This window comes from Mchenga conophoros, linkage group LG17, assembly GCF_057382185.1.
Source record: "Mchenga conophoros isolate Kocher_MC1m ecotype Shallow Benthic linkage group LG17, M_conophoros_male_GT1.1, whole genome shotgun sequence".
Taxonomy (NCBI): Eukaryota; Metazoa; Chordata; class Actinopteri; order Cichliformes; family Cichlidae; genus Mchenga; species Mchenga conophoros.
In genome coordinates this window covers 40,976,610-41,001,828 of record NC_140542.1, presented here as the reverse complement: position 1 = coordinate 41,001,828, position 25,219 = coordinate 40,976,610, and the positions used below count along the sequence as shown (strand labels likewise).

General features: G+C 42.8%; 1 protein-coding gene across 6 annotated transcripts in view; it reads right to left on the bottom strand.

Moving 5' to 3' along the window:
• LOC146556007 (pleckstrin homology domain-containing family A member 5-like) overlaps positions 1-24,729 on the bottom strand; it is a 153,186-nt gene extending 128,457 nt beyond the window's left edge. For all 6 annotated transcript variants that reach the window (XM_085252358.1, XM_085252359.1, XM_085252362.1 and 3 more), the window contains exons 1-3: positions 24,614-24,729; positions 24,411-24,487; positions 23,656-23,713 (exon numbers count right to left, since the gene is read on the bottom strand). In XM_085252358.1, coding sequence (XP_085108484.1) covers positions 23,656-23,713; positions 24,411-24,487; positions 24,614-24,705 — 227 coding nt within the window. In that variant the 5' untranslated portion in view covers positions 24,706-24,729. The remainder of the gene's footprint in view (positions 1-23,655; positions 23,714-24,410; positions 24,488-24,613) is intronic.
• Between the last annotated feature and the right edge of the window lie 490 nt (positions 24,730-25,219).

Genomic DNA, 25,219 nt, shown 5'->3' with positions numbered 1-25,219 from the left:
GACATGTTTCTGTGAAGCTTTGTGACTGAAGGATATTCTGGACCACCCAACTCTATAGAAGCCATTATGTAAAAGGCACTGCATGAATACGGTTCCTTTACCAAGCAAATTCTCACTTTCTCTCTGTGTGATCAGCACCATGGACAGCACATGCTGTCAGAGAGCTGATTTAAGCTTACGGGATAAACATGCACCATCTTTTTCAGCTCGTCTACTCAAAACAGATTTATCCTTGCTGAAGTCAGATACACAGCGCTGTACTTGCTGTAAGCATGGAACCAACGGGAGACGCCCAACCACAGGTGCTCACAGACCGACACCACAGGAGGGCTACAGCGTCTTCACTGAGCAATCATTTATAGTAAAGAGATTTCGCAGGTCTTTCCTTCCAACTGCTGTCAGACTCTACAACGTGGTCTCTGCAGGTGACCACACACATGAAGACAGACACACACATCGCATACACAATTGTAAGTTTCGCCCTGTCTCCCTGATGTGCAACAGTACCAAGTGCTAGTTTTCCTACTGTCCTCCTCTTTCCTGAGTTTCCGCAGCCTGAGGTATTCACTGAGCACACGGTCGGTTGGGGCCATCTTCCTGATGTACTGGGTTTGATCTTTGTTTTCCATCCTGGATAGTGGTTCTCACTAGTGTTCAGCCTCCTTCCAGTTATCATACAGTCTCAGGGTGCTGAACTTGAAATCCTCTGTGAAATCCTGCAAGCATGGTAAGGAGTTCTCTTCTTTTGCTGTCAGTGCCTACTATTGCCTTACTCTGCAGTCGTTGGTGGTGGCTGCGGCCTCTTTATGGCTCCCATTTGCCTGTGGGATTCAATGTGTGCAGTGTCTGCTAATGACCGAAACCAGGCGTATACCAAGCTGTAGACATGCTTTGTAATGCAGTTTAATTTTGAATTTGAACACAGGAGTTTTCATGGATTGACTCAGTATTGGAGTCAAAACCAAATGAGATGCAATTCTGCTGCTTTCTTTGGCATTTCGACATCAGACACCCGAGTGAAACTTTGCCAGTACAACTGTGAGACTGTGCGTTTAATATTGATGCCCCCCTCCCACCCCAGCCCTTTCTCTGCTGGGTTGCCCTTATATCAGTTGGCATGTCAGATCCATTAAAATCACTGGTGTAATTTTGTGTTGGTTCTGCTCCCTGAACAGCAGTGACCTTAAGGCATATGGATACAGGAACTATAGTCGTGTTCCTTGATATCTGGCACAGAAACATTTAGCAGCAGCTCCTCTGGGCTGCAGGGGGGACCTCAGTAGACCGGATTAGTGCATCCAGATCAGACCGGGATCTGTGGAAGTAAAGCTTCTTCTCCAGTCTTTGTACTAAAGTGATTCTCTGTTCTTACGACACAGCTCCTCTCCTTACCTTTATGCTCTTCCCTTCTACATAAAGACAAATGCACACATGCTTATTTTCATACTATGTGGACATTGCTTGTCCTTGCTTCTGTTTAGTTGACTGTTTTGCTGCCTACTCACAGATTTAACCTCTTATGTAAATCGATTAGTGAAGGAAGTCCCTCCTCGCAATATTTAAACGCCCACAGAAGGATCCAGGCTGAGAAGAATCTGTAGTACTACCAGACAAGCACAAAGGAACAAGGATATATGCAGAGGCACAGATTACAATAGAAAACAGGGGATTCACTGAGAGATGAGGAGATGGAGCTAAAGGCATTGACAGTAATCTGACAGAGGAACATTTTGGGCATTTCCACAGGCACATTTTCTACCACTCCTTTTATTTATCGACTCCTTTTAACTCCTTTCTGTGCCTTTCCATTATTCACTGGATTCCTCAGCATCTGCTTCCTTTATCTTTCCTTTTTTAATGTGATCACCAGATTACCCACGACCTCCTTACAGACACACAGAAACACATTCTGAATGGAGGATGGATTATATTAAAATATAAAATCAAAGAATGAGTATGTTCGAAGTAAATAATTCATTCAATGTTAAATAAAAACACTAAAGATGTAATTTTGTCAGTGCGTGCGTTGTGTCCCTGTGTGTGCAGCTGTTTGACTTTTATAAAACAGAAGTGCCACTAAGTTACAAACCTGCTTAATTTATGTCAGTCTCTCTAAAGAAAACTCTGAAAACTTCAACCCTGGTGCTTCATACATTTCTGTGTTTGTAAACCTCAAAAAGATTATGTTTGCAACTTGCATTAATATTTGTATGTATGTTCACTTTGTCCTTTATCGGGTTTTTCTGTTGTGAAGAAATCAAAGACTTTATTAGGTCTCAAAGTACTGCTTTGCATTTGTAGATAATGATGGTATTTGTAGAAAAAATATTCACTGTCTTCCAAAAGTTGATTCTGTTCATCTGGATGTTTTCAGTGGGAGAAACGAGAAACGACCTCCCAGCCCATTGCTCCTTCAGTGGGTGGTTTCAGTCATTATGCAAATGTCCTGATTATAAGATTGAAACCTGCAGTCGGCTGAGACTGAAGACGTCACCTGATGATGACGAAACGTTTCTCCCACTGAAAACGTCCAGATGAACAGAATCAACCTTTGGAGATTTACTTACGTGGATGACGGAGCATCAAGACTGTCTTATTTCTAGTATTTTGCTAATTAGAAGTACACATACAGTGAAGATGAGGCTGATCAGAATCAGAATACCTTATTAATCCCGAAGGAAACTGGAAGGATGGGAATGTCTGGACAGACTAAAAGCCAGAAGATCGTTTTAGGATCTTACAATTTTTCCTAAACTCGTCAGTTCTGTTCTAAAAGAAAGAAAACCTCATTGAAAAGCTCGCTCATATTCACGGGCATCTAATCTAATCTGAACTAAAAACTAAAATCCATCCTTGAAGCAAAACCTTTCTAAAATGTATCTGACGGGTATGTAAGACGCAGCAAGTCCAACACAGAGGCTTTGAGTGAACCTAAAACGTGACTCAGAGATGCCAAGAATCACAACAGTGGTTATGAGCAGCTTTTGTTCGCTTCCTGCTTCAGGCTCAGTTTGTTGTCAGAACAATGAGACACTTCAGTTAAATACAAACGTTTACAATGAATCTATCACAGGAGTCGGGTACAGAGATTAGAATATGACATTCAAATGCAACACCACTGCAAACAAGGCAAAAGTGTAAAGCTGCAGAAATCTGATGATCTCAATTAATTTAGAATATTTTTGCTGCTCTGTATTCTTTCAGTGCTGCTGTTTATTTCTAAATGAGAGCAGGACACCGACAGCTCTCAAACTCTTCATTTCATATATTTAAAGATTACAGCTTATTCACTGAATTCAAGGCTCTGTTCCAACAGTAGGCCGAATAAACTAACTGCATAGGTCCCGAGTTCGATTCCACCGTCAGGTCTTTCTGTTTGGAGTTTGCATGTTCTCCTGTTTGTGTGGGTTCTCTACGGCTTCCTTCCACGGTCCAAACACATGCAGCTAGGTTAACCGGTAACTCTAAATTGCCCGTAGCTGTGAATATAAAGAAGCAGTCGTGCAGAGACAGAGAACCTGCCAATGAAGCCATTTCTTCCCCGAGCACAGCTCGTCTGTGCAGAGGTGAGATATGTCACCGACTATGACTGAATTAGTATGTCCTACACATGCAGTGGTGAAAATTATAACAAGAACTCAAAGGACATAACTCCACCGGAGTATTCATCGCTGCATTTACAAAGAGCTGAATTACTGCTCTGGTTCCTTTCCATAAGAAACAGATGATGTATGTGTTGCTGAACATTGCACACTTTTAATTATATCTAATTAATTCCACTGATTAGCTGCCTGAACATCTATGTGTGATAATATATGGCACTGGTGTCATCTGGTCAGTGTCTACTCTGCAGTCACCTGTGTGATAATCTGATAGCAAGAAATATATTTTCTAAACAACTGTTTGGACTGTCAGTTTAAACCAGCGGTGGGAACTCCAGGCCTCGAGGGCCGGTGTCCTGCAGGGTTTAGATCTCACCCTGTGTCGACACACCTGAATCACGTGATTCGTTCATTACCAGGCCTCTGGAGAACTCAACATGTTGAGGAGGTCATTTAGCCGTTTAAAGCAGCTGCGTTGGATCAAGGACACATCTAAACCCTGCAGGACACCGGCCCTCGAGGCCTGGAGTTGGAAATCACCGACGCTACCAGTTACGTGGAAAATAGCATCAGCAGTTGTGTAATCCCTCAGACGTCTGTGAGCAGACAGTAAGATGAAGTGTTTTTACTTTTTAGATGAGACTTTGAGTTCCACGCTGACTTCAAGCATTTTGGCAATTTTATTGGTCTATATCTGATTCTAGAGGAGAGGATCTATTTATACTTAATGATTATAGACTGAGTCTAAACTAAAAATAAACTGGCTTTTCCAAAGAGCTCATGGACAACCTATTGATCCTCTACCTAATCCCACGAGCCAAGGTGTGGAAACGGTATAGGTCTCAATCAGCCAACAAACATGGGGGTCCAGGACCCTCTTGGGGACACTTAGGGCTTCAAATCTCCACCACTCACCGCAGAAGAAGCAGCTTCTCGGTTGAAACGTCTTGAAGGAAACTTAAACCAGTCAAGACACTTGTCTCTCCAAGCCCCTTAGACCATGATGACTTGCATGTCTGAGAACCTTCAGACTTAAACTTTAAAAACATTTATTTAATGAAATACATAAATTTACTCTATTATAATCCACCAGACTCTCCTGTGTCTCGATCCGTCTGTATTTGTGCACGTTTTCCTTCCTGGCTTCAAACAGCAACAGTCGTTATTAATATAGCAGCTGTTTTCCACTCTTGCTGACCAAAGTGCTCACACATTCATACGGCGCCATCACTCTCCTGAAACACTACTGATTTGTCTGCAACAGCTTTATTACATATACTCGGTTTTATGTGTTTTCTCATATTATAGTTTTTGGTCTTCTTTTGTAAAATCAGCCGTTCTACACGTATCCTTATCTGTGATTGGGCAGATGCTCCACCCTCTTCATGTGAACGTGCAGGGAAACCACGGCTTACATTTGCACGTTTTTAACCAACTTTGTGTGAACACATTGAATCCAGTCTATACCCTGGGTATTTGTTTTCAGTGCCAAATGAAGCAGCTGAATTACAGTTACAGCCACTTAGACTTGTGACTGTGTGGATGATTCATGCAGGTCTCTAACTGCCTTTTAATGTGGGCTCCTAAAAGTGTGCGACGATACGAAGGGTAACTCCTCAACTCACACTTCGGTGTTTGTCTACGCACACAGCTCTCCTAAGCTCTGAGCGAGACCACCCGCCCACTTTGGTTTTATTTTACGTCAGTGGTGAAGAAACTGTAGCAGCAAACAAACTTCAAACAGCAGCTTCACTTACGGGCTGTGCAGAGGGGAGCAGGTCAGAGAGCACGACTTCTCTCACACCGAGCCTACCTGCACACTGACTATGACAGCCGCTCAGTTAAACAGCAGCATTTCTAAACACACACTAGCATCGTGAAGGAGGCCTGGAAGCTGCCAGTGTGCACTAAGAGAAATTCACGAGCTTCACAGATAGCAGCTTAGATCCCCTTCATCAGGTAATCCTGGCCAGCCTGGGTAGATTACCTATTCATCCTGCCTGTAGCCCGGTGGGACACAAGTCTGAGAGAGGAAAGAGAGGTAGAGTGTCGATGCACCGATGTGAAATTCAGGGACGATACCCGAGTAAAAGCTGTTAATTCATTCTAAGCCATCAGGCCGAACACTGAAGGAAACTAAAATTAAACTAGAATATTAACAAGTGGGAGAAGTTTCTTCAGTTCTGAAGAAGCTTCTGGGATCAGAGGTGAAACGTCTTCAAGCAACTTAAAGAAGTCCAGACGCTTTTCTTTCCAAGCTCCTTAGACTACGATGAGCTGGATGACTGAGAACCTTCACAGACTTATGGCTATTATTGTTATGTTACTATACATTTACATTCTTCAGATAAAAATCACACATTTGTTAACGTAATATTTAAAATTATAATGTTTATGTGAAATTCTCTCTTTATTATTTTATATCCTGATCAGTTATTCCTGAAAATTATGATTTGAAATCATGTAATTCAAATAACCCACGAAAGAAATAAACCTTGGAATTTCATTCATTTTCCTGATGTTTGCTGATTTTATCCACATACATCAAAAGTTTCTCTGACACTGTTATCGGTCAGTACGGACTCAACATGCTGGTCTAAACTTTAGCCTTACCTGCTTAGTTTCGACTATCCAAGCGTCGCTGTTGGATATAAGCGTTACATAATCCACCGGCAGCATTCAGTGTTTGATTCCGTCTTACTGAGCAAGTAAAGAAGAGAAAAAACATCAAAATGTTCTCGTGTGAGAAACATGCAAAACTCCTACGAAGCACCTTTGTTAATCACTAATCTGCAAATTCACGTTTTGAGGGGAAAAGAACAAGTCAAACCTCGTCTGGTATCACAATTTTACTCATATTCTACTCTTCAAATGTAGTTTTCCCCACAAAAGTGCCAAAAACAGCAGGTCCAGATGGGCGGTTGGTGAACAAAGCACAGAGTTGGACCTGGGTGTGTGCAGACAGGATGGATGGATAAGCCCTTTGCACATAAATAACTAACTGCAGATATTTAGTGGATATGTCAGGTCATCTATCATTAACTGTTTTACGCTGTCTTTGGCATCCACTTCAACAGCTTCTGCATTTTGTGATAACTTTAACTTCTGGTTGCTGTGAATTATTTTACCTGTCGTTGCAAGTCAACAAATTTCAAGGCTATTGCACAGTCTCAGTCACTACATCACCTGTTCCTCTCTCAGTTACTGGGCTACATAACACACTCCCATAGGGTGGCAACTGTCACACTAAAAAAGCCACGTCTTGACCCAGCCGTCTCGGCTACTTGTAGGCCAACTCCAGCCTTCCTTAATTTCTGACTCTCTTCACTGGTCCATCTTTGGTCCCGTCTCTCTTCACTTGGGCTCCCACTTCAGGTACCACCATCACCCAGGACCTGAAGTGGGAGCCCACCATCACTTCCGTCATTAAGAAAGCCCAGCAGAGGATGTACTTCCTGAGGCAGCTGAAGAAATTCAACCTGCCAACACGGACGATGATGCAGTTCTACACTGCAATCATCGAGTCCATCCTCACCTCCTCCATCACCGTGTGGTACGCTGGAGCCACTATCAGGGACAAACAGAGACTGCAGCGTGTTGTGCGCTCTGCTGAGAAGGTGATTGGCTGCAGACTCCCATCTCTGCAGGACCTGTACACCTCCAGGACACTGGGGCGTGCAGCTCGGATCTCAGCTGACCCTTCTCACCCTGGACACAGTCTGTTTGACCTGCTCCCCTCAGGCAGGAGGCTCCGGTCCATTCGCATCAGAACCTCTCGCCATAAGAACAGTTTCTTCCCCTCTGCTGTTGAACACATGAACAATAAACGTATGACTGTTCCCACCACTAACACATGACCCTACGCTGTGTTCACTGCATCATTCCATGTTTGGCACTGATCACCACCTGCACTCATGTATATATCATGTATATATCTATCCACTTAGCACTTTTAATTCTTATTCTTATTTTTATATTTTTATGACAGTATGTTTGCACTGAAGCACCTCAGCAATTTCCTAATGTTGTAAACCTGCTCAACATTTGGCAATAAAACCCTTTCTGATTCTGATTCTGATTGCCTCCAACTGTTTTTCCTTCCCACTGTCACCAAGTGCTTGCTCATAGGAGGCTTCCTGATTCTGATCGTACAATATAAAGTGCCTGTTATTGCACTATATGAATAAAACTAAAGTCAGGAGCACAAACACAGACAACACTGCAGTCCTGCTCTTTCTATTAAGGTATTCCTGTAAGTGACATGAACATGTGGCAGGACTGTGCAACAATGCAAACAAACAACACGGTTAATTGACAAACCCAACTAGCTGCTGTATCAACACTTCTGCAAACAAAGCGCTCCCCGTCGATCTATCAGGAAGCTTTTTTCCTCCGGCTCTGATATTCTTTTGTACTCGTACAAACGTGCGAGCCACATGAAAACATTTCTTACTTTAAGTAAAGGCACAAAAATACTACAGAGAGTATCTTCAGGATAGAGAAAGGCAGTAGGACTCCTCATAACACTCATACCCACACATATGCAGGGGAGTACTTGTTAAACTGTGTACCAGGTCTCTGGCAAGGACACTCTATCATGTGACAGTCTGTAATGTCATTATTTTTAAAAGTCTGGTGACAACAGTGTCCGCACCAAGGTTAAAAGCAGCAACTACACAGATGCTCTGTGTAGCCAACCAGCCCTGTGACCTGCCTGCACAGGAGGACAGGACAAAAATAACAACAAGCCATGAAAACCAGCAAAGGGGAAAACAGCACCGACTCCCAGACAGAAACGAGACGAACGCCACAGTAAGACTCTTCAGTGTGTTTCCTGAGGCCGCTCTGACCTCACTTCCTGAGGCTCAGCAGGAACAAGACGATAAACGTACGCAGCACTGCATCAGGCAGCTTTAAGCTAATCATTTCTAATAGTACTACCACTAACACTAGGAATTAAAGGGAATATACTGGCAGCTGCCCGTGCTGCTCCTCCTGCTCTCGAGTTATCATAGTTAGAAGACTTTCAGAAAACTTGACCTTTGACCTTGAGCCCGAGGTCACTGAAATACATCCATGGTATCAATTTCAAACTACTATCTGCCCTCGTTCTGCCTGAATGCCCGACAGGGCAACGACAATACTGCGAAAAACTGCTAAAGACATTATGACAGGCTGAACTGGCCACTCAGCAAAAACTTAATGAAAACGTGTTGGAAAGCTGTAGATCTGATGGAGAACAGCACGAGTTCAAATGTGAAAGCTGTCTTTGATTCCAAATCTCTGCAAACAAACCAGCAGATGAGACTTAACCTCGTGAACCACATCGCTGACATGTGTTCAGATTAGTTACGATTAGTTTTCTCAGTCGCACGTTTTTAGTCCTGCATATGCAAACCTTTTCTTTTGTGACGTAGCCATAGGAAAATCTAACTCATAAAAGGTTCCAAAAAGACGCTAATTACTGGTTTATTCTTGCGAGCGCTGGAAGTCAAAAGGAAATATCAACCCTGCTAAATCTATTCTGAACAGGAGGATAATCCTTGGCTGAGAGCGCACACTCTGTGACACTTTTCCAAACACTTATTTTAGTAGATGACAAAACACTTTCATTCTTCAGTTACGGAGAACATGAGCAGCACTGAGCTGAGTGATGGAGCTCTGAAGCTCAAACACAGACCTCCCCCTTCGTGCTGCTCTGAGTCTGCAGAATATTAAAGTTAATTCACACAGGACACTCTTATCAGTCAAGACAGAAAAAAACTTGTGATAAGATAAGAAGAAAACACATCAGAAATTCAATCTTTCAGTTTCTCGATTCCTTCATTGCGATCCTTCTCCCTGCAGCCGTGCACTATTGGGCTTTTACTCGCCCCGCCTTTGTTAAGATCACCGATTGTCTAAGACGAGTCGCTCTTAAGCAAATCATGCGTACGGACAGCTCCAAGTGGAGGTACAACCACGCTTAACAATACACAAACACTTGAAACCATGGGGATGCTAGAAGAGGTCATCTGAATTAGGGCTGGGCCATATCATACCGTTCAAAGTGATACCGGTGTAATGTTGGGCAACGGTAAGAAAATGAAATATGCCGATAGAATAAAACGCGCATGTGCAGTGTCTTTGATTTCATACGCACATGGCGGAAAAAGCATGGCGGCGACGCAGAATGAGAAGAGCGAAAGTGGAACGTTGAATGAAACAGATGAACCAGAATTGGTTTGTAAAAATGCTGCAGCTTCACTGGTGTGGAACTGGTTTAGCTTTCGTCCGTCAGATACACAACAAAGCACTATTTTTGGTAGCGCATGCTAGCGGGCCGTCGTTATTACCGTGTTGTTTGGAAAATACGGCGCACTTAAAATCAATCCTTTGATTCTTCTGAAAATCGACAGTGTCCTTATAAGCAGGGGTGCACATAAGTGGTCCACAGGTGCACATGCGCTTTCAAAATAAAAGACGCACACCGGATAAGAAGTTAAAACGCGTGTTTGCATACATAAGATTTTCTGGAGGAGGACAGACATTTGTTTAGAACTCTTAAAGATGTCAAAGAAGCTCCTTTAAACAATTACTTTGGTGTTCCTCTACCTCCAAAGAAATGTCAGAAGGAGAGCGAACCACAAAAGAAGCGTGTATTCTCGGGAAAGTGGTTGCAGGAGGTGAGCAAATTATGAACGCACAGAGACAAAAACAGTGCTTTTTATATGGACGAAAACGTGCGTTGCAACGTCTTATCTGGTGCACGTCTTTTATTTTGACAGTGAATGCACACCTGCAGACCACTTATGTGCACCCCTGCTTATAATCCCGTGTGCCTTATGTATGAACTCTGGTTGTGTTTACTGACCTGGAAACGATTTTATGTGCACGGCGCTCGAAAATCTGTCAAAATGTTTCAGTACAACTTTGCTAAGCTACGAAGCCGCACCGCTTGATGGATTGTCGGAGCATTACGGCTATCGTAGGCGGAGCCTCGCGGAGTGATACGTACTGTGCTTCAACATAATATTACTGTATTGTGTGTGTATAACCTCTTTAAGTTCTGTGGATGTTATACATGGTTATGCTGAGGATATGTCGGCCAGTTTCCACTGGAAACGCCTTTTGGTTAAACTGTCAGACAGGAATTTGCATTTGCACTGTTACATTTTATATAACTTTAATGCACATAAAACAGCTGCTTGTTTAAGTGAAAATACATTGATGGGGTGTTTTGCACTAATAAAGTTGAGGACAACCATTGACATTCACACCTATGGGCGATTTAGAGTTACTAGTTAACCTATCCCCACTAACTGCATGTGTTTGGACTGTGGGAGTACCCAAGAGAACGGAGACACGGGGAGAACATGCAAACAGAAAAGTCTTCCCAGGAGCCGAGGCCTCAGCAATGCTGAAATACGTGAGCGTGACATCATTTCAAAGAATGGAATAAAGGCCGCCTACAGCGAAAGAATCCCTTTGGAAACTCCGTCCGGACCTGAGAACTGTTCCTGAAACCTGCTTTTCCCATGTTTCACTTACCCATGTCCCATTGTCTGTGCAAAATAAAAAGAAGAGAGAGGTTCAAAACTTTTGCACAGTACTGTATTTATTCTCAACTATTAACTATTCTCTGTGCATAAACCAAATCTGACCATTACTGCTGAATCTTTCTGTGATATCGTAGAGGACATCAACATAAAAATTAAGTACACTCAAGTAACAATAAATAAATGTTAAAGGTCCACACTGGAAGCAACTGGTGACTAAAGACCAAAGTGAATGACTTTCTGCCACTTCCAGTGGGAACATGGATAAAATATGTGATGGAGACACAAACTGGGTAGGACACAAGATGATGACAATTATTTGTCAAGTTGTTGTTACGAGATAACGAGAGTTTGAGCTTGTTCTGCCCAAGGAAACAGGAAAAAAAGAGCAAAGCCTTACAGCCCAAGCTGATTATTCCATGCTGTGATCAAACAAATAGTTCATTAAAAAAATGAAAAAACAGACTGGAGGGAATCACTCAGAAATTCAGCAACATTTAATACCATGTTGGAGCTCAGGGTGAGCTGCAGATGTGTGTGTGCCAGTGAGTATTATGCAGGGACTGCACAGGAAACAACTCATGAGTAGTTCAGCCCCACCCAGCTAATAACCCTCATGGGAAGTGTTTGACGTAAAGAAAAAAAAAACAAGAAAAAACCTAAAAGGAACAGATTTAATCACATTAGACGTCTTTCTGAGAGTGCTGTTATCTTCTTCAATGCCCTGTACCAACACAGAGCAGCTACTCGTGAACTACCCGAAAAATAGAGCCTCAAATCAGAAGTACCTGACTCCGTGGTATAATTCTCAAACAGCCTAAAGCAGATGACTCGTAAGCTGGAGAGGAAATGGCGTGTCACAAATTTAGAAGATCATCATTTAGAATGAAGAAATAGTTTGTTGCTTTATAAGAAAGCCCTCCGCAAAGCCAGAACATCTTACTATTCATCACCGATTGAAGTAAGAAAGAACAACCCCAGGTTTCTCTTCAGCTCTGTAGCCAGGCTGACAAACAGTCAGAGCTCAAGCTGGCTGTAGTTACACCTTTACTCAAAAAGCATCTCTAGACCCAGCAGTCTTAGCTAATTATAGGCCAATCTCCAACCTTCCTTTCATATCAAAAATCCTTGAAAGAGTAGTTGTCAAACAGCTAACAGATCATCTGCAGAGGTTTATTTGAAGAGTTTCAGTCAGGTTTCAGAGCTCATCACAGCACAGAAACAGCTTTAGTGAAGGTTACAAATGATCTTCTTATGGCCTCTGACAGTGGACTCATCTCTGTGCTTGTCCTGCTAGACCTCAGTGCAGCGTTCGATACTGTCGACCATAATATCCTATTCGGTCTTTAAATCTGATGTCAGTACTTGTCTGGGCCCAAACTCCGCTTCAGGTCCCAAAGTCAAACGAACACTGCGACATCAATGAGAGTTAAAAACTGTCTAAATTCTTTCATCTGTAATAAAATGTTCAGTGTTGCTGCTTTACCAGGTGTAACAATTAAGCTTAACATCCAGGCATCCATGAAAACAGGATTTATTAAATTCAACGGAGTTAGAAGTTAGCAGGAAGTTAGCTCGCTAGCTTCCACCTAAACATGATGTAGCATGTTCTGACTGAGAGATTAATGAAAAATTCAAACGTACAGCTCTGCTATCACTTCCAACATAAATGAAGACAGAAAACTAAACAGCAGAGATGTTTGTAGGGTTACTGAAGTTGCACTAGCTGGTATATAATGATGTGCTACGTGATTGCTAGCGACACAGCAATGTTAGCATAGCATAAACAGTGAAGCTGGAGGATGAACGTGTCCCAGTTAGGTAGGTACTAAACAGTACCTGGTACTATCACTGTAATTCATTATTATCAGGAAGTCCTAAAAACTCCCTGAAAAGCCTTCAGCTGATCCAAAATGCTGCAGCAAGAGTCCTGACAGGGACTAGAAAGAGAGCAGATTTCTCCTGTTTTGGCTTCCTGTTAAATCCAGAATTCTAAATCCTGCTCCTCACATACAAGGTCTTAAATAATCAGGCCCCATCTTATCTTAATGACCTTGTAGTACCATATCACCCTATTAGAGCACTTCGCTCTCGCTCTGCAGGCCTACTTGTTGTTCCTAGAATATTTAAAAGTAGAATGGGAGGCAGAGCCTTCAGTTTTCAGGCCCCTCTTCTGTGGAACCAGCTTCCAGTTTGGATTCAGGAGACAGACACTATCTCTACTTTCAAGATTAGGCTTCAAACTTTCCTTTTTGCTAAAGCATATAGTTAGGGCTGGACCAGGTGACCCTGAATCCTCCCTTAGTTATGCTGCAATAGACATAGGCTGCCGGGGATTCCCATGATGCACTGGGTGTTTCTTCTTCACTCATGTGTTTGTTAATAGACCTCTCTGCATTTAATTACTAGTCAATATTAATCTCTGCCTCTCTTCCACAGCGGGTCTTTGCTTTGTCTTCCTCCCCTCAACTTCCTCTTCCTGTTAAAAGGGAGTTTTTCCTTCCCACTGTCGCCAAAGTGCTTGCTCATAGGGGGTCGTATGATTGTTGGGTTTTTCTCTGTAATACTATAGTGTCTTTACTTTACAATATCAAGTGCCTTGAGGCTGCTGTTGTTGTGGTTTGGTGCTGTATAAATAACACTAAATTGAATTGAACCTGTCCAACACACTGCTCTTTACTGTAAATCCACCAGAGTACAGCTTGCTAACCTGTTCATCCTGCAGTAAACAATATTTTACAGACACACTTTTGAACAGAGAGGTCACCAAAGAAGTAACAGTGCTAATGAATGAGATCCCATAACCCAAAGTCATGAGCATGAAGCCCTCAGTTTCTGTTCCTCTCACCTGCATAAACTTAAAAGGTATTTTTGTTGCTACAGACATTTTAATTACGCTTCTCTCCTTCACTCAGACGCTATCAGATCCCCTTCATGGCCTGTCACCAGTCTTTGTTCCTATTCTTTCATACAAAACATGAAAGCAGCTGTGCTGTAACATCTCACAATGTCTATGTCACTGGCAGACAACAGGGACCGTACACATTTCATGTCGTGACAGAAGTTTACTTAAGCCCTTGTTGGCAGTAGCAATACAGCCTCATTAATTTTACAAACTTAGTTAGTACACAACTTCTCATTCGTATCATAAAATCACTCAGCCGTGACCTTTTCTGGACTGCAGATCTGGCGTACCGGGCATTTGCTCATTGCATGCACTTGTGGCCGATATACTTTTGGTTTTTTCCTTGTCGATATAATTTTAGAAACTATAGGCCGGCTTGAAAGTCCACTTTGCATCGGCCCTACAAGTACCGGCACAAGCCATTTGTTAATTTTTCATTACTGACATTGTATTGGCCAATCTAATCTCTCAACACAACCGACCTACCTTACGTTCGCTGTGCGCTCATGCACCTCGTTGAACAGAAGAAGTGATGGAGACGGACAGCTTGCTCAGCTCTAACATCGCATTGAGGAATCGCACAAATCAAGTGGACCGTCTGACCAATCGTGGTGGACCAAAACTTGCTGATGGCTAAAATGGAAAATGTAATTACTACATCTATTAATCTCTGTAATATAATATTAACTATGATAAACAACAAAACTATATGGAAAACGGATTTTTCTTCCAACAGTGTGTTTATTTATCTTCAAACATAACACCTGTACACGACCATTAAAACGTAAACAAGATGCTGAACTTACACTACAAACTACACATACTGCAATAGTGCATATATCACCATAAAGGGGGGGGGGGGCTGTGTGCGACTCCCACCATATATGACTCACACTCGCAGGTTACACGTACATTAGAAAGTAGTCATTCAATACCAAGCAATAAACATCATCCCCAAATTTTCCACCAGCCGGGGCAAGTCTCCCCTGCGTGGTGATCTTTTCTAAGCTCAGAGTTTATGTTAATTCTGAAATCCATTCTATCCTTGGTCGATCCACCTCTTTCCAAGCAACTGCAATCACTCTGTTGGCCACCAGCAGCCCTTATGTGACAGCTGGATAAATAACCAGCAGAAAAAGTTTTGGTTCTAAATGCATCTCTAATATTTCTTATTAATATGAATATTTCTCCTGTAAGTCCTCTCTCCAGAACTCGAGCTTCTTTGCTGACGTTTCTGGAGAGGCAGCCACCAGTTCATTATACATTTTAGAAATCAGGCCCCTTCCCTGACAATCTTTCACCATCATTTCTTCGAGTTGATGGGCCAGAAATGGACAAGGACTAGTTTTGCTGTGTTCTAATAAAATCTCTCATTTGTAAATATCAAAAAAAACTTGCTGTGGGCAACAATTTCATCAAAGGACAACAAGTGTTTGTCTGGATTGTGGAAAACTGAGACGACTGGTCTTTGTTTGTTTGGGTTTTTTGCAACACAGAAGAGAACCTTAAAACATTTGTCATATACTTTACAGTAATGTTCAATATTCTTTGCTCATATTAAATGTTTTAATAAGTAAATATTTTGCCCCAACAGTTCAGCCAATAAAAGGCTTTCCTTAGGCACATTTTGTGTGCAGTTTGCAGTCGATGCAAAAACTGAAAGCTTGCTGGTGTCAAACAGAAAAGCAGCCCTACTGCTTACTCAAACCACACACACTCTTTTCTCACATAATTGTGAAAAACTGGTTCTGCACACATTAACGCGTCGCAGCCGTTAGATTCCTCTAACAGGTGGAAATGACTCGTGGGAACACAACCTGTAAGCTGCCAGGACCAAACAGCAAACTCAATGAATAAACATAATATCTCACTGATTAAAAACAACAACAACAACCCAGTAGCATGGCTACTCATTAGGACACAGTCCAGCTTGTTTGTTACACTTAATTTGCACTTTAATCACACACAAGTCCAAACCTGTGTCGCCTACACGCTGAGAACGGCACATGTTCACTGTCTTATTGAAAGTCATGAAGTTTTACTTAGAATAAGCTGCTGCATGCATGAAGTTGTGTTTTCTGGTGGGAGAGCAGCAGGGAAGATTAGTTTGTGTTACTCTGTTTATTTTGTATCCTTCCCAAAGCACTGATCCTCTGCCAAGTCAAACCAACAACACACAGACATAGTAGAGGGAAAGAGAGAGGATCAGGAAAGGAGGAGGAAACTGGCAGCAACAGTGGCCAGACATAACTACGACACCGTGATGTCAGCTCCAGGTTAGACTCTCCGATTCTCTTTCATTCAGTTCCTCCATCCTGTCCTACCCTAATGTTTATCTCTGTAAAATGCGGAAAGATTTGACTACCGACAGTAAACACAAGTGCATCTGATGTTTCCACTGATTACTATTGACTAAACTTGACTAAACACACAGACATTTAGAGACAACAGGCCCTCGTAATCATTTCTATTAGTTCTTTGACGTTTGCCTGCAGGTGCATGTGAAGTTGGTCCAATGTAATGTAAAGTCTCTATGGATGAGCACATGAATGTCTGCTCAGAGACTGATGCCAACTACATTTACATGAGCCAGGCTCATTGCTCTACCTGCACACTCGCCTTATTCACCCATTCATATGTGCACTTTTTTCTTCCTAAATGATTTCTAACATTCATACACGCCAATGGATGCAGCTTGGGCACATGGACGTAGAAATTTCTAAACAGAAATCTCCGGCAAACAAACAACCAGTTCATGTCTCTAATTGCCTTTCCCGTTTTGGAACAAACTCTTATTTGTGATTCCATTTTGAGATATGAAGTTACAGACAGCAGCAACCACAGTGAATTATCTTCCAGCGAAACGTGAAAGGATGATGGTAAATTCCATACAATTACAGTTCACGTCGGCAGTAACGACACCTGATACATTAAAATAGTTAAATCGTTTTGTGAATTTGCTAAAACAATGTCTTACTGTACTATTCTCTGAACCCTCTCCAGTCTGACCAGCAGTGACATGTTAGCCTCATGTTCTCCTTAAACTGCTGTCCAAAAAGTCCAAAAAAAATGATGTGGGCTGTATAAATACTTGGAAGAATTTCTGGTCTTGTTGGGAGAGACAGGGTCTATCCCACTTTGGATGGAGCGGCTCTCATTTCTATAAATGTTATCCCCCCAAAACCACATCCCCTTAGAGACTGTGTTTTCTCCAAAAATCAACAAAAAGAAATTTAAACACTAAAATCACAACAAAAGAAAAATATAGTGTCCACAACTGTACCAAGGAGTAAAACAGTGACATGTGGATTATATGTTAGGTCTGACTCCTGGAAGTCTCTGTTAGTACATGAATTAATAATTAATAAACTGGTTTACTCTGCCTTAGTGAAACCTGGAAGATTATGTTTGAATGAGTCAACACTCCCAACTCATGCTAAAGTCAGAATCCTCGAAGCACAGGGGAGCTTTCAAGAGGAGCTTTCACTCCAGCTTAATAATCAACCAAAGACCCAGACAGAACTGTAGTTCATTTGAAACCCTGATGCTTAGTCTTGTGGTATGGAGGGCCTCGAGTGCCAAAATGAAATAAACATATATTTAATTATTAAGACATTTAATTAATTATTTATATATTTCATTAATCAACTGTTTGAAAGCTTGAGTTTTCAGTTGCAACATCTCTCTGTGTGCGTCTGTGTGTCTCTGACCTTCTGTGCTAATCATCATTACGATGGAGGTAAAAACCCACATGATCGCACTCGTCTGTTCAGCCAAGCCGACGACCGCGATGCAATGCACAAAATTACAAAAGTAAGAGCTGTGCGATTGGCCGACATGCCACAAAGATTGTATCTCATGACACAGAATGTGATATGTCAACACGCACCACCCACGACACAAGTGAAGCAGCAAGCATAAAAACGGCGTAAGGAACGACGACGGACATGACAGTGGAGAAAATGAACTGAATCCGTTTTTAATAGGTTTGATTCATCCCCTGCACCCCTTCCTACTGCTACACCCACCACCACCATCTGGGCACCTGGGGGACTGCTCGGGCTTTGGCGTTGATGTAACGCCGCAATGCATTGTGGGAGCGCGGCGCCATTTGAGAAGGCCACGAATCAAAACAAACACACTGTGTTGGAAGGACGACTGCCAGAACCATGCTTAAAATCAGCTCAAAAGTCAAAGGACTGTATCGAGACCGGTTGTGCCCGGACACCAAGAGACGGTACTTGGAAAAAATAGCGTGCATCGGTAATGTGGACCCGTTTTTCTCTCAGCTGCAGACTTGCTGGTGTTTAAGGGTTTGAGAGTAAAGATTAGACAGAAAAACAATCTTTAAAAAAAAGATGTGCTTGCACTCACACATGCTATGCATAATTACAACATTTCACAATTTATAGAAGTGCAAAAATCTCTCTAAGATTGCAGTAGCAAAGTGGGAGACAAACAGGAGAAGGGGATGAACGAACTCACCACACACAGGATAGCTGACTGTGAGCGCACACCATCCTCAACAGGTTTCCATTTATTTTGCAATTTTCCAGTAAGATCATGCTGTAAAACTAGTTCCACAAGATGATGAATGACCTCTTTTTACTTTCAAAGAGACATGAGGGGTACTTCACAGAGTCTGACCTACATCGATGCATCCACACAGTGTCCATGGTTACCAGGATTGCTGCAGATGCACTAAAATACTGTGAATTAAACTCGCACTGCAAAAACCTAATGGTGACATGAGTGTCCAGGTTATTCATTACGACTGAACGGTATAATTTGGTGAAATTATACTTTAGAACAGGGCTGCCCAATCCCGGTCCTCGAGAGCTACTATCCTGCAGCTTTTAGATGCATCCCTACTCCAACACAGCTGAATCAAATGGTTTGATTACCTCTTCAGCATGCCATCATGTTTGGCAAAGGCCTGATAACAAGCCATTCATTTGATTCGGGTGTGTGGGAACAAGGATGCATCTAAAAGCTGCAGGAGGGTAGCTCTCGAGGACCGGGATTGGGCACCCCTGCTTTAGAAGTATCATAGAATTCAGCTGAAGGTGACGGGCCCCCGAGGTGATGGGCCCCCGAGGTGGCAGGCCCCCGAGGTGACGGGCCCCCGAGGTGACGGGCCCCCGAGGTGACGGGCCCCCGAGGTGACGGGCCCCCGAGGCCGCAAGCTGTGTCCTCCCGTCCTCGGAAATCTGGACTTGTCTGGACTTTCCACGCAGGAACAAACAAGGATTTAAGCACAAACTCCACTATGTTGCTGTATTTTTCCTGAAAGACCTCAGTGCAGCACCCAGTAGGGAGGGTTGCTGTAGCCCAGGAGGTCGAGTAGGTCATCTGCTGACTGAAAGGTTGGTGGTTTGATGCCCGGCTGCTCCAGTCTACAAGCCAAATATCCTTGAGCAAATTGCTCTCCGACGCATCCACTGGAGTACGAGTGTGTTAGACAGAAAGCACTCACATAGAAAACTTAGCCCTTTTCCATTAGCACCAGCATGACAGTTTTCAATTAGGCGATAGTACCAGGTACTGTTTAGTACCTACCTAACTGGGACACGTTCATCCTCCACCTTCACTGTTTATGCTATGCTAACATAGCTGCCTCGCTAGCAATCACGTAGCACATCATTATATAGCAGCTAGCCCAACTTCAGTAACCCTACAAACATCTCTGCTGTTTAGTTTTCTGTCTTCATTTATGTTGGAAGTGATAGCAGAGCTGTATGTTTGAATTTTTCATTAATCTCTCAGTCAGAACATGCTATATCATGTTTAGGTGGAAGCTAGCGAGCTAACTTCCTGCTAACTTCTAACTCTGTTAAATTTAATAAATCCTGTTTTCATGGATGCCTGGATGTTAAGCTTAATTGTTACACCTGGTAAAGCAGCAACACTGAACATTTTATTACAGATGAAAGAATTTAGACAGTTTTTAACTCTCATTGATGTCGCAGTGTTCGTTTGACTTTGGGACCTGAAGCGGAGTTTGGGCCCAGACAAGTACTGACATCAGATTTAAAGACCGAATAGGATATTATGGTCGACAGTATCGAACGCTGCACTGAGGTCTAGCAGGACAAGCACAGAGATGAGTCCACTGTCAGAGGCCATAAGAAGATCATTTGTAACCTTCACTAAAGCTGTTTCTGTGCTGTGATGAGCTCTGAAACCTGACTGAAACTCTTCAAATAAACCTCTGCAGATGATCTGTTAGCTGTTTGACAACTACTCTTTCAAGGATTTTTGATATAAAGGAAGGTTGGAGATTGGCCTATAATTAGCTAAGACTGCTGGGTCTAGAGATGCTTTTTGAGTAAAGGTGTAACTACAGCCAGCTTGAAGGCCTGTGGTACATAGCTGATTAATAAAGATATTTACAGTGTAGTACTGTCCATTTAGTTTTGTAGCATTTGACTGAGTCTGAGCAGAGAGTAAAGCCAGAGGCTTGCCTCATATTCTGCTCAAGGTTTGCAGACTTTCAGTCATTGTGGTTCTAAACTGTTTGTAGAAAACTCCCCACAATGAAGGTGAAAAAGCCTAAAATAGAAAATAAAGTACAACTTTAAACCTTTACAACATAAAATAACTTAACCTTCTACATAACAAATGTACAGTTTCTGTCATGCACAATATTTAAACATGTACTTATTTACTTATAACCACAAATTTGTGCCTCATCAACGGGGCTGCTAATGACAAGATAAACTTCCACAAGCTCCGCTACAACACTCCCTCCAACCTCCCCGACTGTCGCCAAACTGCACCGACAACAGTTATACAGGAAGTCGTTTCTTCAAAATAATAGCATCACAACTCCAACAGGAAGTTAATCCCAGCTGATAGTACTGCCAAAATAAGATGCAAGTAAGCAAATAAAAGTATTTAGGGTTATTTATACGAGAGGGACTTTGTTTCCAGGCAATCCAACATGTCTCTACCTCAGGCTTAAAGAATTCCTAAGTGAGTTAAATTATAAATATGAGGACATAAACACATTCAAAATGGAAACTTGGAGATTAACCCAAGCAGGAGGTTTCTGACCCTGAAAAGCTCAGCCTGAGGACAAATAACCTACCATCACAAACTCAGGGAGCAGAAATGCCCTTCAACGCCACTGATGAGGCGTGAGCTGCGAGAAAACACTCCCAATAATGGACTAATAGAAAAATGACCGAAGAGGAATTTGAGAGGAATGTGGGGGGGTTTCAAGAAGTGGTGATGATGCAGTGTCCTTTAGTGTGACTGCTCTGTGTCAAATGCTTCTCATTGTATTCAAGCCTGTGAATGTGGCAGCATGAATGTTCGCCTTCAGCCGAGCACGCCACTTCGAGGACAGCACAGAAGTTGCTTTTTATGGCCTAATATCCAAATGAGCTTTTCCACCTGTGATCACTACTTATTTTGTCCTCTAACAAAACAAACAAAAAAATAAATCACACTGTTGAGTTATCAGAGCACCCACCAGCTAGACGGGCTACTTACAATTTGCCAATACCTTACTTCACATTTGAACTGGCATCATTCAGTCTCCAGAGATGACCGACTTTGACCACTTTGCCTCCTCCTGTCACCTGCTCAGTACGGCTATATCGGTACACACAATTTGCTGCATTGTCCTGGTAACTAAATGTTCAGTGTTTGTTTAAATAAAGCATAGCGTGACCTAAGCTAAGCTGGGGCAGTCCTTAATTAGTATACATAATTGGACAGATCTCAGCCAAACAGGTAAAACAATAGTAAGTTACACCATTTGCTTCATTCTTTAATCTTTTTTTAAACTTGTTTATAGTTTACAATTAGGTTAAGTTATTCAATGCAACTGTATGTATTATTGTAGGGTCTACCTTGCAAAGCAAAGTACCTTGAGGCGACTTGTCATTTGGTGCTGTATAAATAAAATGGAACTGAGGGAAAAAATGCTCCAGCTGTGGTCAACTTTAGCCAGGTGGGCCACGGCATTTATAGGCTGTGAAAAATGCTCCCCACATGGACTGCTTCTTGTTGTGTGCCAAATATGAGAAAGGTAGCTGAAGATATCGGAGTCTGTGTCCCACTGTCCTGAGTTAGTGTCTGTTGATCTCTGGCTGCTCCAGTCTGCATGCCAAATGGGTAAGATATTAACTCCAAGTTGCTCTCCGGTACATCCACTGGAGTGTGTGTGTGAAAGCACGTCAGCAGAAAAAGCATAGAACAAAGTGCTTGTATGATTAGGTGGTGAATGAGGCCAGTTGTATAAAGTGTGTTGAGTGCTCAGGTAGAGTAAAGAACAAGTCCATTTACCATCTTTTTGACTCTTTAGATTGTTTCACTATTTTGCAGATGGTCCAACTGGTGAACGACACAACAGGAGCTAATTCAAACAAAAGATAATACTTAGAGTATGATGGTACCAATGTAGTGATTCCATTACAATGATCAGTAGCACTTGTCACAGCGAGCCATGTTTTAGATAAACACTTTTGGCTGCATGTATCAAACACCAGCTTGAAACGCTTGATAAGCAAACGAAACGTCAGTAAGTAATCAGAAAACATTAGAGACGTGTGCCCTCCCCAAGAAACAACGAAAGCCAGAATATATGCACGAGTTCTTTTCTTTCCTATCATGTGAAAAACAACTCAAGCACCATCACACACTCATGTCTCTCTGTACTGCCTCTGAATGTGTCCTGATCTAATCCCAGCCTCTTTAAAATGCTCTGGCTGCATTTGCAGTTATCCAACTGTGCAAGCATGTAATGCTTAACACATGCAACTGTGCTTGCAGGTTTACATGTCCATGTGCATGCATTAATACACTGAAGATGTGTTTGGGTACACTCTGCATGCATGTATACATACAAATGAGCACCAGGTTTGGTCTATTTATAGAATGGCTATATTAGCTCACTGCATGTGTCAGCTGCTGCTTTCAAAATATCCACAGATAGCACCAGCAGCTCCAGTAAAGCTGCACCAGCAGCTCCAGTAAAGCTGCACCAGCAGCTCCAGTAAAGCTGCACCAGCAGCTCCAGTAAAAGTCAGTGTGAAAATAGGTGGAAGAAAATCAAAGTGTATCTGTGGTGATCAGAGAGCTGCCAGAAAGTCACACCAAAAAACTAACATGTGTGTGCAAAAAGCTCACAGGTTGCTGAAGTTGGTTATAACCCTGGAGTGGGTGCACACATACACAACAGACACACAGCACACCAACAAGTAGAGCCTGTTAAGCAGTGGAGCAGCGTCTGAGTCACCCTTGCTTGTCAAACTTGTGCCTCACTAACAGTACAGACTTGTTCTTGGGTAAATCCCTTCACTGGAGAGAGTGTGTTTATGAGACAGAGGCGAAGAGCTGTTCAGTCACATCAGTTTTCTACATGTGTGGGTAAGGATGTGTGTGCACATTACAGGGCCGCTAAACAGAAGGATTTGGGAATTCCTCCAAAGGAGCAGACAGGCCAAGAGGTGGGAAGAGGGGAGGGAATCTCAGAGCTTACCAAGCACACAAAGCAGCACCCCACTGCCCAAGACAAGCCACCCAACCCGTCTCCATCCCTCTCTGCATCCATCAGTGTCTTCCTATCTATGTTTTTTCCATGCCACACATTCCAACTCACTTGATGAAGCAGCGAGCTCCCTCAAATGTATATCCTTCCTCCCATCCTGTTGGTAAATCTGTGAGGGAGGGAAAGAAAAACAACACAAGACAGCAGGAACATAAGGAACGGTGACAGAGACAGCAAATCAAACAGCAACACACTTTTTCTAGCATAATATCTCGTTTGGATTGCGCCCTTTTTAATCAATCCCACCCCCTCCCTCCTGCAGAATTTATCATTTTGTGTGCGTCTGCCTGCTCAGTATCACGCTGGTGGAATACACCATTGATGTGCATGCACCCAATAAAAACCTCCCCACGGCAGATGTGCAAATTTGGGGGCAATATCGTCTCTGAGCTGACGCACAAGCCGCAGCGCATTGTTCTATAATCGGCCGTGGTGACTGGAAATACTGGGTTTCTGCAGCAAAGCGGGGTATGTATCAAATGTCACTGCAGGGAATCCGCTTGGAAATCGGCAAAAGCCTACGTGACATAACTTTTAAAAAGTGTGTCGCAAAGTGTCCAGGTGGAGTAAGTGGGGTGGGGATGGCGGGGGGACGCCGTGCGCAACGGTCCGACAGCGGAGAGGGGCGACTGTTGCTTTGCTGCAGAGAAGAAATCTACCCCCGTCGTCTTTCACGCTCTCCCCGCAACTTGTCGCCCCTTTTTTCCCACCGTGACGCGCACATAACCTTTTCTAGGCGATGCGTGCGTGCGTGCGTGCGTGCACGGATTTTCGCAGGAATGTAGAAAAAACACATCCTGTATTACCTGGGGTTTTTCTGTGCCCCGTGATGACAGCTTCTCCTGTAACTGGATGCAACCAGGTTGTACTCTTTGCTTCTTCGCTGTTGGTGAAAGAAAACGGGGGAGGGAGAGGTGAACAGAGAACCCGAAAAAAAACCCCAAACAAGAATGCGTCGGAGAAAAAAGCAGTAGGTATCCATAAATCCGTGTATCCGCGTCATATTTACTTAATGAAGAATATGCGTCCATCCCGAGTCACCCCATAACTCCAAGAAGAGGGAAGGCAGGAGAGCCAGTCCGGCTGAGGATCCGCCGCCATGTCTAGTTTGGAGCTTTGCTTTACTACGGGTATGGGCTGGAGTGCGCGGCTCCGTGCCAAGCGCGCGCGCACTTCATCCTGTGCGCGCCTCAAGGAAATGCGCGAACGCGCAGAAAAGATAAAGATGCAAGCAACGATTTTGTCACAAGCCTGGGGAACCGATGGGCTCGTTTTTGGCAGCCGTGCGACTAAACTGGTGCCGGTGAACGTTCCAGATATTTAGTATTTTAGTATTTATTTATTTATTGTCATTGTCAAGAACAATGAAATTGCGTTTGGGGCTTCCATACAACCCAAAAAAAAGAAGAAAATAATAAATACCCCTTAAAACCCAAGTGTACATATTTAACCCAGTGTGACTCCAATGCAATAAGACAATCCTTAGCAATAATGTTCGTAGAAATTCAGACAAAGACCTGAGAAACATGACAAAATACAACAATGCAACCCATTCAATATTATTGTACTGTGAGATATGATATCAGATATGATAGTTATCTGTTGATCTCTGATC